Here is a 14,104-nt window from a genome sequence, read left to right as displayed (position 1 = left end):
ATGGCATCTATTAACGCGTTGAGTGAACAGGTGAATGCCTGAACTCTAATACACAACCATTTATAATGATCTAAAAAGGCAAACTTGAAGGGCTGAATGAAATCTAGATTAATCTTATTGATTTGGCAAGCAAATAAGATATTGCTGCATGTCACCTTAGATCACATCAAGAGCTGGATGGAAAGTGTGGTGAGTAATGGGTCCTAATAGGAAGAGAGGAGCTCCATTCAGAGTTTCAGTTGAAACAGTGTGATGAAAAATGCTAAGGAATTCAATCAGTTACTCCACACATCTCATTCATTACTGAATAAGCTATTACAAATAGAAATTCGGGTTATATTTACTGGATTACTATAAAACACATGTAGCAATTACTAGCCACCATTATTTGCTCCCTTGAGGTTATGTAGGGTGTTCTAAAGAGTTCTGTTCTCTTATGAGTGAAGTAGTAGCAATGATGGGCTATCAGAGGCCAATATAACAATAATGGGATATTTTATGAATAAAATAGAATTTGAGTGAGGTGATTTTACAAATGTATTCTTCCACATTTTAAAAATATCTGCTATTGCATAGGGCATCAGTTTTATTTACCAGTAATCCCTGTACAGTCACTTACAAAAAAAAATTAGTAAATCATCTTATCAGTATTGATAATATCAAGGTACTGAAAACTTTGGAATGTTAGGAAGTGAAAGAACCATTACATCCTTCTCAGACAGCACTGTGCTTCTTTCAGACCTCCCTAATGGACATTGAGGGCTTGTCTGCAATTTAAACACTACTATGGCACAGCTATGCTGCTGCAGATGTGCAGTTGTAGTGCTTCAGTGTAGACACTACCTATGCCGACAGAAGGGGTTCTCCCATTGTCGTAGGTAATCCATGCCAATTTGAGGTGGTGGCTAGGTTGATGGAACAGTTCTTCTGTTGACCTACCGCTGTCTACACAGGGACTTAGGTTAGCTTAACTATGCCACTCGGGTGTAATTAAACCAACTTAATTTTTCTATTGTAGGCCAGGCCTAATCCTTCATCAACCATCACCAAAGAACATCCTCCTTAATGGTACAGAAATTAAAATATTATCAAAGAATTTAAATCCCAAATTTGATGTACCTTCAGTTTGTTATAAAACTTTTGAGGAATGAGCTTTGAATGCCAAGGGCTTATTTCTTTTTAATATAATATAAAACACAAAAATCAGATAAGAAAAAGCATGTGAAATTTTAAAGGAAATGCTCAAATTGGATCACAAATTATTAGGCTTGATATTGTTCATTACATATCAGGGTACAATAATTTCCTGCACTACAGGAATCATTACATTAAATGCTCTGATCTGTTTTATGCAAGAGGTCAGACTACATGATTATAGTTGCTCTCACTTGGCTTTAAAATCAACCAACCTCCAAAATGATGTTTACAATCTGCTCCTGTAAAGTCAATAGAGCACTAATTAATTAATCTCATTTTCCACAGTTGTGACAGGATCCTTAATTGTGCTATCACGTAAATCACTCAAAGAAAAAAAATCAAAATGCCAAATCATGGACTTAAAAAGACTTGTAAATCAGGGAAAATATGACTCATGGTGGACATGAAAATGTTTTCCCTTGTGAATAGTACAGATGTTCTACTGCACCAGCATCTATCAGACAGTGTGAATATGTGTACTTCGACTGTTTGGTATAGTAGGAATAAAAACAATCACAGCATTCTGATACCACTGTAATAGGCAAATTAATAATTTCTAGACTGATAAATGTTGTAACTCAAATACAATCACACAGTCACTCATTTATGCTTTGAAAATAGATGTTTTGGTTTTTCTGTGCTATATAGAATGCAAATAGAATCATTTGTCTAAAGCTCATTATCTTCTGAAAATGTTCTAATTCATTGACATTACCAATTAGATATTTTGGTCCTAATTCTGGAAACATTATTAAACAAAATCTCTCACACTGGAGACAAATGGAAAAATGTGAAAATGTTAATTTTTCTGTTGTTAATGTATTTAGACATTCAGGTGGCATTATGTTAAATTGTTTTTTATCTTATGTAGTGTATTCTGCACATAATCTTAAACAGAAAACTTGGAAAAATACTTTTTATTTTGGCTCCAGCTATATTTTGATGGCTTTTAGTAGTTAAACCAGCATATCTCAATTATTCAGTGTCGCTTAGCATTTAGTATTCTGATGATAGTATACTTCCATTCACTGTGATACATAACATTTAAGTCTTATGTAACTTCAGAAGTAAACATCTAGTTTGACCTTCACAAATTGAAATATATAATGTGTATGTTTGTGTATATCTGAAATTGGGATGTAAAATGTTAATCTTCTGCACAATGGAACTCTGGACAGTAAAGATAAAGCTTGTCTGTGCCAGAGACCGAACTTTCTTGAGGATCAGTCTGAGGCTAATCTTAGACTCTGGAGTGAACTCCTCCAGGAATGAAAGACCATCACAAACCTCACCACTGTCCACTCAAAGTGCAATGTGTGTTTCTTTAAACCTGGCTTTCTCTAATGAAAACACATTGCAGCATGTATATTTAAAGAAAGCAAACAAACAAAAAATCCTCCCAAAACAGAACACCTCACTGAACCCACTTCTCCTCCTGGCAGTGGAGAGAGGTCTTAAAGTGGGAATGAATTACACTTACACCCACTTGAAGGCTCATTTACACTGTCAGATAAGTGTAAATAGGCCTTTGAATGAACATTTGAATCAATTTAAAACTTCAGAAAGCAAGCTGACCTTTCACTTCCTGTTTGAATCAATGTGCATTTTTGAGCAAAACCTATTGAAATGTAAAGACCTTGTATTGTTTATCAGCATAAAATGCTCCTGTACTTAAACTGTTTTATTTGTATTTTTAAATGCAGCAAAGAATCCTGTGGCACCTTATAGACTAACAGACGTTCTGGAGCATGAGCTTTCGTGGGTGAATACCCACTTCCTCAGATGCATGTTGTGGAAATATCCAGGGGCAGGTATATATATGCCATCAGCTCAGGATTGAACAAAGACTGTGAATGGCTTGCCAACTACAGAACCAGTTTCTCCTCTCTTGGTTTTCACACCTCAACTGCTAGAACAGGGCCTCATCCTCCCTGATTGAACTGACCTCATTATCTCTAGCTTGCTTGCTAGCATATATATACCTGTCCCTGGATATTTCCACAACATGCATCTGAGGAAGTGGGTATTCACCCACGAAAGCTCATGCTCCAGAATGTCTGTTAGTCTATAAGGTGCCACAGGATTCTTTGCTGCTTTCACAGATCCAGACTAACACGGCTACCCCTCTGATATTTGTATTTTTGTACTTTGTTTCCACAGACTAAAACAGGTATTGCATTGTTATATGATGAAGGGTCTGAAAATGCCTATGACATCCAACTGAAGCTTACAAAAGAGGTATTAACAGTTCAAAAACAAGATGTCATCTGCATTAGTGGAAATGTTCACAGTACAAACGTAAGTACTTCTATATCTATTTTGCTTCCAACTATATATGTGTACGTGTTCCCAAATAGATCTTCTACCAAATAAGACATATGTAAAGAATGAAACTCTGTGTGTGTGTGTGTGTGTGTGTGTGTGTGTGTGTGTGTGTGTGTGTGTGTGTTTTCCTTTCCAACTCCACTACTCTAGTAAACGTAACATTGCAAGTAGAATAGGGACTGGCATATAAATACTGAGAATGCAGCATTTCACCACCGGAAAGATGGTTAGTTAAGTTCTTAACTGAAGAAAGTGTTCTGTTCCCACTGAGAGCACTTTGAAAAGAGAGTATACTACATCACTCATTTCCCCAGAATCACTCCTTTATTTGTTCAAGAGCAGGACAGGCTGGGACAGCACTTGAAAGTCACTTCCTTCACAGTAAACTTTTCCAGGCAAACCTGGAACCTAAAAATGTGTGCTTGCACATATGCCACGCTTTCTTTTCCCAGTGCAGTCTGAGTGCTAACTCTCTTAGAACTTTTAGTTCTGTCATGCACTCTGGCCATGCAGAGGTCCACTTCTGTATCACCAGGTAAGATTTTCTTTATGCATAACGGGACAGCTATGCATATGTGCCGTATAAGGAAGAACCTAGCAAGGAAAAGTATACAGTGGAATGTGGACAAGTTCCCAAAGTGGTAGATTTGCAAGAAAGGGTAGTTATGTTGTGTTCCTCTGGAAACAAGTGTAGGTGTACCACATTAAATGAGCACAAGAAGTTTCTTGTAGTGTATTGGAGGTTCCTGGATAAAGTATGCATGACAGCCTCCTCAGAGACTTAGTCAATAGAGAACTTTCAGGGCTTGTCTTCATTTAAAATGGTACAGTGGTGCTGCTGCAGTGCTTCAGTGTAGACACTAGCTATGCTAATTGGAGGGGTTCTCCCGTTGGTGTTATCCACCTCCCCGAGAGGCGGCAGCACTGTCTATATGGGGACTTAGCTCAACTTAGTAATGCTGCTCAGGGGTGTGGAATTTTCACATCCCTGACCAATGTAGTTAAACCAACCTAATTTTCTTTTGTAGACCAGGCCTCAGTTTACCTCTCGTATTACACATCTTTTCATCTAAACATAAAATTTAACACTTGGGGACATTATGTGAGTTTATATTTCCCTGTAGAGTCTCTACAGCAGGAAATGGATTATACTTCAACAACATACACACACATTTTTTACCCTTTCCACTCGAATGGCTAGTTTTAGTTCAGAGCCCTCAGAATGTCCCAGTTGGGGTATAAATTGGCAATGGAGTCTGGTATTTTCATTCACGCAGTCTTGTTTGTTCACAAGGAATGTACAAGTTCCTGCTTCTCCAAACTGAAGAGGAACCAGAAACAAAATAGTAGTTTCTTAGCTTACAGTTCCAAGCATCTTTAGCCAATACCAGACCCCAAAATATCTAGCTTTTTTCCAGAGTCATACACCAAGCTCACTGCCTGCTGCATGGCTTTCTTGCCTTTTTGCTCCAACCCGATTCTCCGATTCTTTTCTGTTCTCCCTTTTTCCTTTCATACACATACTTTCCTCAAAACAATGCTCAGCAAAGCCCCTCTATCCGTCCTAAAACTCCTCAACAGGCTCACGTAACACTTTTATCTTAGCTTTGGGTTTGTGATGAATTTATCCTTGCAGTTATGCTAATTGAAGACCATGTTCACATCTATCAAACTCACCTGAGATTTTTTTTTTTAAGTTTTGGACAGTTAATGCCATCCAAGAATAATCCAATACAAATTGCTAATAGTAGTTAGAAATGTTTTCTCTTGTGTAATTGTCCCAGACTATTATACGTGAATGTGACTTGTTTATAAAAATGTGCAAGGTGACATATAGGATACCACTCAGTGAAGTGAAAAGCATGTCACATTGTGATTGGTTTGTTGAGACATGCCTCTGCCAAAATGATCACCTTGTGAATATCTTTCACTTCACTGAGTGGCATGAAATGCTGCAGTTCTAACTGTAAAATGCTACAGTAGTTATTGGTAAGGCACCTAGCACTAATTAGTTTATATGCAATTTGTGGTCATAATAAAATATAATATGTAGTTGCAAATGCATGGTATCTTGTCTAACTAAGCATTTTTAATGTGCCAGTCTCAATAGTATATTGTACATAAATTAGGAAGCCTTACTTCTATCACAAAGGATATTAAATTAAATTAAGTTCTATTCAACTTCCTCACTTCAGGCTATTTCTTGACTGAAACCAGCCAATAGTGATTACCTTCTAGAAGGAAATATGGTCAGCCATTATCATGACTGATTACTGGGATAAAATCTGTGCAGAAAGTTAGGTCTTGCATCACTTTCTAAAAGTCTTCAGATTTGGGCTCATCTGGATTTTTGATGAAATTTAATACCACATTCACAGGGTCCTCCACTCAGAATTCTCTGCCTGCAGACCCCATAATTTCATCCAGAGGACCTTCAGCTTCAGTGCCATCTTTCTTCAGAGCTGGCATTGTAGGGTACAGAGAGAGAGAGACAGGCTTTGATAATATTTGGAACTTAAAGATGAGAACCAGGACTTTGAAACTGATCTGGAAGTGGACAGATGGTCATTGTTAAAGATGGAGCACAGATGTAAAGTGAGCAACTTTGTGTTGAAGAAGTTGAAATTCCCACAGATTGCCCTAGTTAAATCATAGGTAAATCTGTAGGTGTGAAAGGCACTTTGTGTGCACAGGAAAGGAAAAGGCCTCTCCCATCTTAGCAGCAGTTGTGTTGTGTTGATACTGTAAGGGAGAAAGGTGAGGGCAGTGTAGGCACAATCTGATTTTACCTTGTAAATCTCTTCATGGTTTGAGCTCTGCATATTTTAGAGAACATGTATGTCTTCATACTGCTTTCAGACAGCTGCAGTAAACTAGGAAGTTCAGCTGACAATGACAAGATTGAAATATCATGTGATTCCATGCAAGGAATTTTCAGTCTAACAGAGATGTTGTTGTTTTAAAGCTTCTGGACACTTGCAACATCTATGTGTTTACTTGGGGAATTTCTATGAGGAATTAGTTGCAGTTGAGTTTGGGCCTTTCTTTGATGGGTGAAATTCTTTTTCATGTAATTTCTGCTAATATTATGTTAATTTGACCTTATTTTAAATATTTTAACATGTGTATATTTTAGGGGGCCTTGCATGATATGATGGGTATCTTTAGTAAATAAATGAACAGAGTTGTCAATATCCTATTTGTATTATATTACATTGCCCATTCCACCATCCCACCATTTTCCTGATGTTTTGGTGATCAACAGACTTTTTCACTCCATAACTTTTTCACTCACTCACTTGCACACAGTCTTAAACAAGTACAAACAAAAAAACTGTAATCAAGCTTTTCCCCCCCCACCACATGCAGGAAGGGGAGGAAAAAAAGAGTTTATTTCTGTTTTTCAGTAGTGGGGATACATTGTGGTGTATCCCCACTACTGAGTACCTATGTAGAAAAAATATAGATTAATTATGAGTAAAAACTAATGAGGGTAAAGTGGAAGAAGAGGCAGGACAAGGGTGATCACAGGATGATTGTGGTTGATTAGGTCTGTTATGACAGCATCTTTAAGGTTCCAATTTTTTACTATTTTTTTGAATTATGTATGTATATGCATGCTACAGTCACAATAATATCTACTTCTTTACCAAGAAGTTGAAATTTAAGCATTTATTTTTCTGAGTTTATCACTTGCTAGCAACATATACAGACAATTATAGTTTCCTATAAGAATTGCCAGAATTTCACCTTGCTTTTTCTGCTTGATTTCAAGTTATGTGTTTTTCAGTTCCTATTATGCTATTAATTTATACTCCAGGAAAAAAGAAACAAAATTCCATCACATATTGTGCTTAATTGTTTATTCTTTTAAATGTCATTTTTTCTACACCTTCTATAAGGTTCTAAGGGAAAAAGGAGCCTAAGGAAACTACATTTACCCTGCAAACATTGTTAATGCTGTCTCAACTTTGGGATACTACAATTTTAATCTGCTTTTCTCAATAGACTTTATTGATTTGCTAAATTATATAGGGAGAATAGAATCTTAAATGCCTCAAACCATCTAAGTCATAACATGCAATGATATTGTGTGCATGGGCAACACGACAGAGACTTATGGATGGAAGAATGGTCCCTTACAATGTCCATGCAAATGCTACTGATCTGAATAATTAAATATATCTTTTTGAGAGATCAGACATGGAAAGACACACTCTTGTAGATAGACTAGGCCCGTTGAGTGTTTTGAATGAAAGGACAGAGACCTTGAACTGGAATGTATCCAATGGATGTCACTGTTTAATTTGTTCACAGCATTTGTGTTACCGAGCTGGTGGGCTGCTGTGATTTGTATTGCTGAGCCATTTTCAGAGTGAGTGGCTTCTTTCTTGGCATGATGCGTTGCAACTTAGCAGTTGACATGGAGATCATTAATGTGTGGATTGCTGTGCCCATGTTTGTGCCCAATAAGCATAGTGTTCTGGCCAGTTGAAGATGGAAAGTGGGTATCCAATAGTCCAAAAGATCCCAGGCTGGGAATTTATTAACACTCAAAGGGCAGATGCCCTTTCTGTGGCATACACCACTATTGAAAGCAGGTTTTTCAAAGTGCTTCCCTCTCTTACAACCTTCCACCTGCTGTTCATCTAAGAGCTGCAGTTAGGCATTGAGAAAGCTGGGAGATGGTGCTATTAGTGTTTGATGTAGAGGAAATATATAATATGTTGTCTGCGTATTGATGGTATTTCAGCCCATGTTGTCTTACTAACTCCTGCAATGGCTTCATGTGGGTGTAGTACAATATGAAGTAGAAGAATGAGCCTTGCGGGCTTTCAGGGGTGGGCTTTATAGGTAAAGGAACAGTTTCCTCTACATTTAGATTGTAGGTGTTGATTACTGATTACTCTCGCCCCTTGCTCCACTGATATGGCCACCAGGTGCCCGTTATCTACCGGGTAATGAGCGTTGGGGTAGGGCGGAGGTTCGATCACTGGATGCCCTGGGGGGGGTGTCAAGTGCCCACGGGTAGTGACGGAGAAAAGGCAAGCAATCACTTTTAGTGTTAAAGAGAATGAGGATTTATTAACTGAGTCACAGACTAGGATAAGGGACAACACGATTAGTTACAGCTTGGGCTTACAATATAATACCAGAACGAATAATACAAATACTGCGATTACAAATAGAAGCTGGCCCTGATATTTTTCCAAGTCCCAGTAATTATTCAGGTCGTTCCAGGGGTTAGTAAAAGTGATATTGGTGCTATTAGTAATCATAAATGCAGCAACTAATTTCCCTAAACAAATTGTGAGGCTCGACTGGTCCCCCTTGCTTTCAAGGTTTCCTGGTCAACGGGTTTCCCCTAGCAGGAGCCTTGGGGCGGCTGGAATCAGTCTTTGCCTCTTATCTAGCAGCACAGTTATACTTAACAGCTAATTCTACTTACACATACAAACCACAAAAGTTTCATTACGGCCGGCAAGCGGTTAGGCTTCAGGAAACGCGTGAGCCGAGAGAGATCTTCAGGTTGATCAGGCCTGGGTACGGTTCGACGGGAATTCGAGTTCTCTCCGCCCGTCCCCGGGAGGGGGCCGGCAATATATAGCAAATTTTTCGTCATAATTTATAATAAGCCAATTGCGGGGTCGCGAGTGGCTCATGCCCATACAAGGGAGGCAAGCGGGCCCCAACATCCCTACCCAGGAAGCAACCGTCGCGGGGGAACTTCGTCCCTCCAGGCCGGCCGACCACAAGGTTGCTTTTCCTGTTGCAAGTTCTGCTTTCTAAGCGACTACATGACCAGTGACAGTTCTGGGGGCTGGGGGAAAAATCGGTTGGGGGATGGAGGCCGGAGCACCCGTTGTCTGGCCCTGGGGCCCCAGCTTGGGGGTTTAACAGTAGGGTCTTATTACAGGTAAGGTGGCTATTATATATCTGGAAGGCACTTAGCAGATCAGAGGACAATATAGAAATAAATACAATTTGACCATTTATCTATGACTACTTCATCTTTGCCTTGTGCTGTAATTGAGGTTGACGGCTCTTGTTCTTCATCTCCAAGTGTTCCTGTCAAATGTGTCTTCTAAGATGAGACCGACCTTCTTAGTGTCCTCCTCCTTTGGAGTCCCGAACCACCTTTTTCTGGGTTTTCCTCATGATGTTAGTCTCATGACTACCACATCCTGGCTCTCTGATCAACATATTATGTGTTTCATCATCTTATATGACCTACCATCTTAGTCAATACTTCCTCAACATTTCCAGGACAGGGGCATTGGCATCATTACTTAGCCTGTTAGCTCTTGTCTTAGCCAATGTCCACCTGAGCATTCTCATTTTGGCAATGTGCAGTAGGTGTTCTTTCTTCCTCATTGGACCACATTCCAATCCATACATCATGGCTGGTCTCATCATGATCTTAAATAATTTGTTCTTTAGTTTATTTGGCATATTCTTGTCACAGAAAATTCCTGTCAATTCCCTCCATTTATGTTAAGTGCTCTTCATGCAACTTCTAACATCTGCAACTTCTGACAGTTTCGTCATGGCTCATACTGAACCAAAGTATTTAAATTGCTGCACAGACATTAACTCTATATCATCTAGTGTTACTGGCTTTTCATTGTCCTTCTCAGTGAAACTTTGCACACATTCCATCTTTTGTTGGCTGATTTGTAAACCATTTTCTTCCAATGCTATCTTCCATTGTTCTAAGTCTCTTTCCACTTTGCCTTTATCTTTGCAGCACACTATAATGTCGTTGGCAAAAAACATAGTCCATGGAGCTTCATTCCAATATCCTGTGTCAAGGTGTTCATTACAGGCACAAATAGAAATGAATTTAGGACTGGCCTTGATGCAGACCTACCCTGACAATGAATGGCTTACTGTAGCTGAAGCTGCTTCTCACTATTGTGCTACCCTCCTGTGTGTCAGTGATAGTCTGAACATATGTCTCCAGAAGATTGTGCAACTGCAGGCACCGCTATATCAGTTCTGCAAGAACTTTGGCCTATGCCTTCTATCTGTTCAGAAACCCTAAATGCAATTGCTTGTGTTTTTCCCTGTACTTACCCTGCAATATTTGGGCTGCACACACAGTATTCAGTGTTGACCTTCTTGGCATAAACCCAAATTCATTATCACTTACTTGGTGCTCAAGTGTTAGTGATAATTTGATCATTCTTTCCAACTAGCTCATTGTGTGACTCATAAACGTGATGAGTTGGTAATTACATACTGACACATCCCCTTTCTGCTTGAAGAGAGAGACCAAGGTATTCTTCCTCTACTCCTCAGGGATCTTTCCAATTTGGAAGTGACGATAATAGCTTTTGTGAGGTTATTGCTTGAGCATACTTGCCTCAATAGTTTCCTTGGATTGTCTTAATTGAGCAATTTCTCCTAAAACCAGTGCCATCTCCTAATGATTTTGCCATTTTCCACTTGTACTGTTCCATTTTATCTTTGACACAAATCATAGCTTCCAAGTCATCAGTGCTTTTTTGCCTGGTCTTGACTAATCTGTATATTCCTTTATCTCCCTCCTTCATAAATAGTCTGGGATATAAGGCTCTATGTGCTTCTGCAACAGCTGTTTTCATCTTTTTCTTTGGCAGCTTGTATTACTTGTAATTTTCCACCGTTCTTACTTTCTGCTATTTCTTAAACTTTTACTTCCTTACTGCCTCCTGCACATGGCTGAACCACCACCATGTCTCTTTGCCATGATATTTCCCTCCTTCTCTTTGGCCACAGGCAGTTTTTTCTATTTCTGTAATGTGTTTGGATATTTTCCCCCAGGCCTCACTGGCATCATCACAGTTGGTTTAGTCATTGTCCAACCCTTTGTAAAACCTGATACTTATATCTGATACTAATTTCCCTGTCCATGACCCTCTACCTTTTTATCCATTGTTCTACAACTCATCTGTTGTCCCCCATTAGCCTTATAGACTCACAGACTCATTGTGACCATCTAGTCTGACCTCCTGCACATTGCAGACCACAGAATCTCACCCACCCTCACCTGAAATAGACCCCTAACCTCTGGCTGAGTTACTTAAATCCTCAAAACCTGGTTTAAAAACTTCAAGTTACAGAGAATTCATTATTTACATTAGTTTAAACCTGCAAGTGACTCATGCCCCATGCTGCAGAGGAAGGCGAAAACCCTCAAGGGTCTCTGCCAATCTGACTGGGGAGGAAATTCCTTCCTGACCCCAAATATGGTGATCAGTTAGACCCCAAGTATGTGGGCAAGACCCACCAGGCAGATACCTGGGAAAGGATTCTCTGTAGTAACTCAGAGCCCACCCCATATAGTGTCCCATCTCCAGCCTTTTCTTCCACAAGTCCATTGTAGGCAATCTCTGTTGCTCCACAATCTGCTCAACTGGAGTCACTTTACAGTCTCTTGTGTTTTTTAGATTTATTTTTCTTGTCAGGAAGTAGTGAATTTGGGACCTACTGGCAGCACTTTTGTATGTAATTAAGTGTTCCTCTTTCTGTACAAAATATATCTTGGCAACAATCAAGCCAGTTGCTCTGCCTAAATCTGATATCAGCACCAGCTTCATTTCTGGATTCAAAGCCTCTGCTTCCTTGACAGTTGTCATGTCCATTGAGATCCATTCCAAAAATCATGCATTCAGATTGTAGTACTTCACATTTCACTTGGTCTAGAAGTATCTGGAATTTCTCCTCATCTTGCAGCGCATATCCATATATAACATTAAATAGTTGGTCTCTGCTAGGTACTACTCCAGCCTTTTGACAGCCAGTCACTCTTCCTTTGGATGTCCATTACTTTATCTTGTAAGGTTTCTGCTACAATTATTCCTACTCCATTTCTGTTTACTACTAAACCATGATACAGTATCGTTAAATCCTCCCCAGTGTTCATGGATTTTGATCTCTTTCATTTTGTTCCATGTATACAGATATGTGCACTGTCCTTCTCAGTATCTCATCTACTTCTCTTAGGTTCCTATTAATTATTCCCACATTCAGGGAAGCCGGACATAGTTTTTGGGCTGACTTCTTAAACCACATGTACTCAGAATGCAGTAGCCTTGTTAGGCTTTTCACATTTTTCCCCGAGGACCGCCCTAGCATTATACTGAAGAGGAAGATCTGTTGAGACCATTTATATTTGACTGTGTAATTGAAATTGAATGCCTTTTTCTAAACCGTTTCTGTTTCTGACTCAGACTAGACTGGCAAATCTAGAATATTTTGACCAGTCCACAAAATAATAATTTATGATTTCGGGGTATATGTGTGTGTGTATGTGTGGTGGTGGTGGAGGGTTGTGGAGAGGAGAGAGGAAGAGTTAAAGCCTTTGTGAGCATGTAGATTCCTAGGAAAACCTTTTGAAAATAGAGGTGAAATCTGGTATATTGAAAATAAACACAATTGTTCTTCAGAAGTACCTGTATCAGCCAGGGATAAATCATTGCTGGCTGAATGGTTAGTAGTATCCAGAGAAGGGCATGAATTGCACTAGGAGCAGGTAAATATTTTTCCTAAATTCCCAATTGCTCCTTCAAGTATAAGGGATGTGTGTATTGACACATCTCATTATGTACCACACACTATTTAGGTGTGATTTGTCAATTGTTTAACTTAATTTACTATGTCTTTCTACTCCTTCACTCCACATTTTCCTCCCTGTCTGCATGCCTCCTCCCCTCAATGCACGGCTTGGCCTTTCATTTTTCCCAGGCATTCTCTTCTCTCCCTCCATCCACTTGTCTTCAGCCCTAATTTCTTGTACAGAAACTTCTTGCTCCTTCCCACTCCTTCTCACCACATCTCGTATATCTCTTTCCCTCCAACAAATCTATCTGTTCTTACTTCTCCCTCACTCACAATTCTCGCTCTCCCTGCCTGCCATCCACTTCAAAACAAGTAGTCTTTCCAGCTTCTTTTCACCCGTAATCAGCCCCTCCCACACAGCAAAACAGCTTCTAACTTACCTTGGGAGTCAGGACAAGTTCTGGCAAAGAGATATCAAACACAGGCTTTTGGCTTGGAAGTTGGTAGAGGGCTCACTCCCTAGAAGGCTAGCTGCAGTAAGGTTAGGAGGGTGGTAGCATGATGGGGACATGCACTTCCTGGCTAAGAGATCAGCTAGTTGTCCAGTTTCAGGAGGGAGGCTTGTCCTAACATTACCAGGTGGAAGTGGGGTGCTGTAGCTGTGAGAAAAATGGAAAGACAGGCAGGTGGGGCTCAGTCTTACTCATCAGTTGACTTCCCTGGGGATCAAAAAAACCGAGCAGCAGCCAGCAGAAGGTGCGGTGTTTCTCACTCAGCTGTCAATAAGGGGACCAACAAGTGTACTTGAGCAAAGCTCTAGAGAATACACACACACAAGGGGGACAAGAATGAATGGCCGAGTAGCCCAGGTAAAGATACAGACAAATACCCAGATACCTACTTGCTTTTTCCAAGACTTTTCTGGTGTCTCCAGTGAAGTGTTTCTTTTCCAAAGAATTTCAAAAGAACAAGTAAATAAAGATTCCTCCATGGATATGAAAACATAAAACAGCTGATTAAAGGAAGATTCTGCCTTCTG

The 14,104-nt window shown here is 39.7% G+C and overlaps 1 protein-coding gene across 1 annotated transcript in view; it reads left to right on the top strand.

The window, feature by feature from the left end:
* SNTG2 (syntrophin gamma 2) overlaps positions 1 to 14,104 on the top strand; it is a 522,138-nt gene that overhangs the window by 240,691 nt on the left and 267,343 nt on the right. The window contains exon 2 of the mRNA XM_030555522.1: positions 3,358 to 3,495. Coding sequence (XP_030411382.1) covers positions 3,358 to 3,495 — 138 coding nt within the window. The remainder of the gene's footprint in view (positions 1 to 3,357; positions 3,496 to 14,104) is intronic.

Source organism: Gopherus evgoodei, chromosome 3, assembly GCF_007399415.2.
Source record: "Gopherus evgoodei ecotype Sinaloan lineage chromosome 3, rGopEvg1_v1.p, whole genome shotgun sequence".
Classification (NCBI taxonomy): Eukaryota; Metazoa; Chordata; order Testudines; family Testudinidae; genus Gopherus; species Gopherus evgoodei.
The sequence above is the reverse complement of the archived record's forward strand: the minus strand, read 5'-3'. Positions and strand labels throughout refer to the sequence as shown.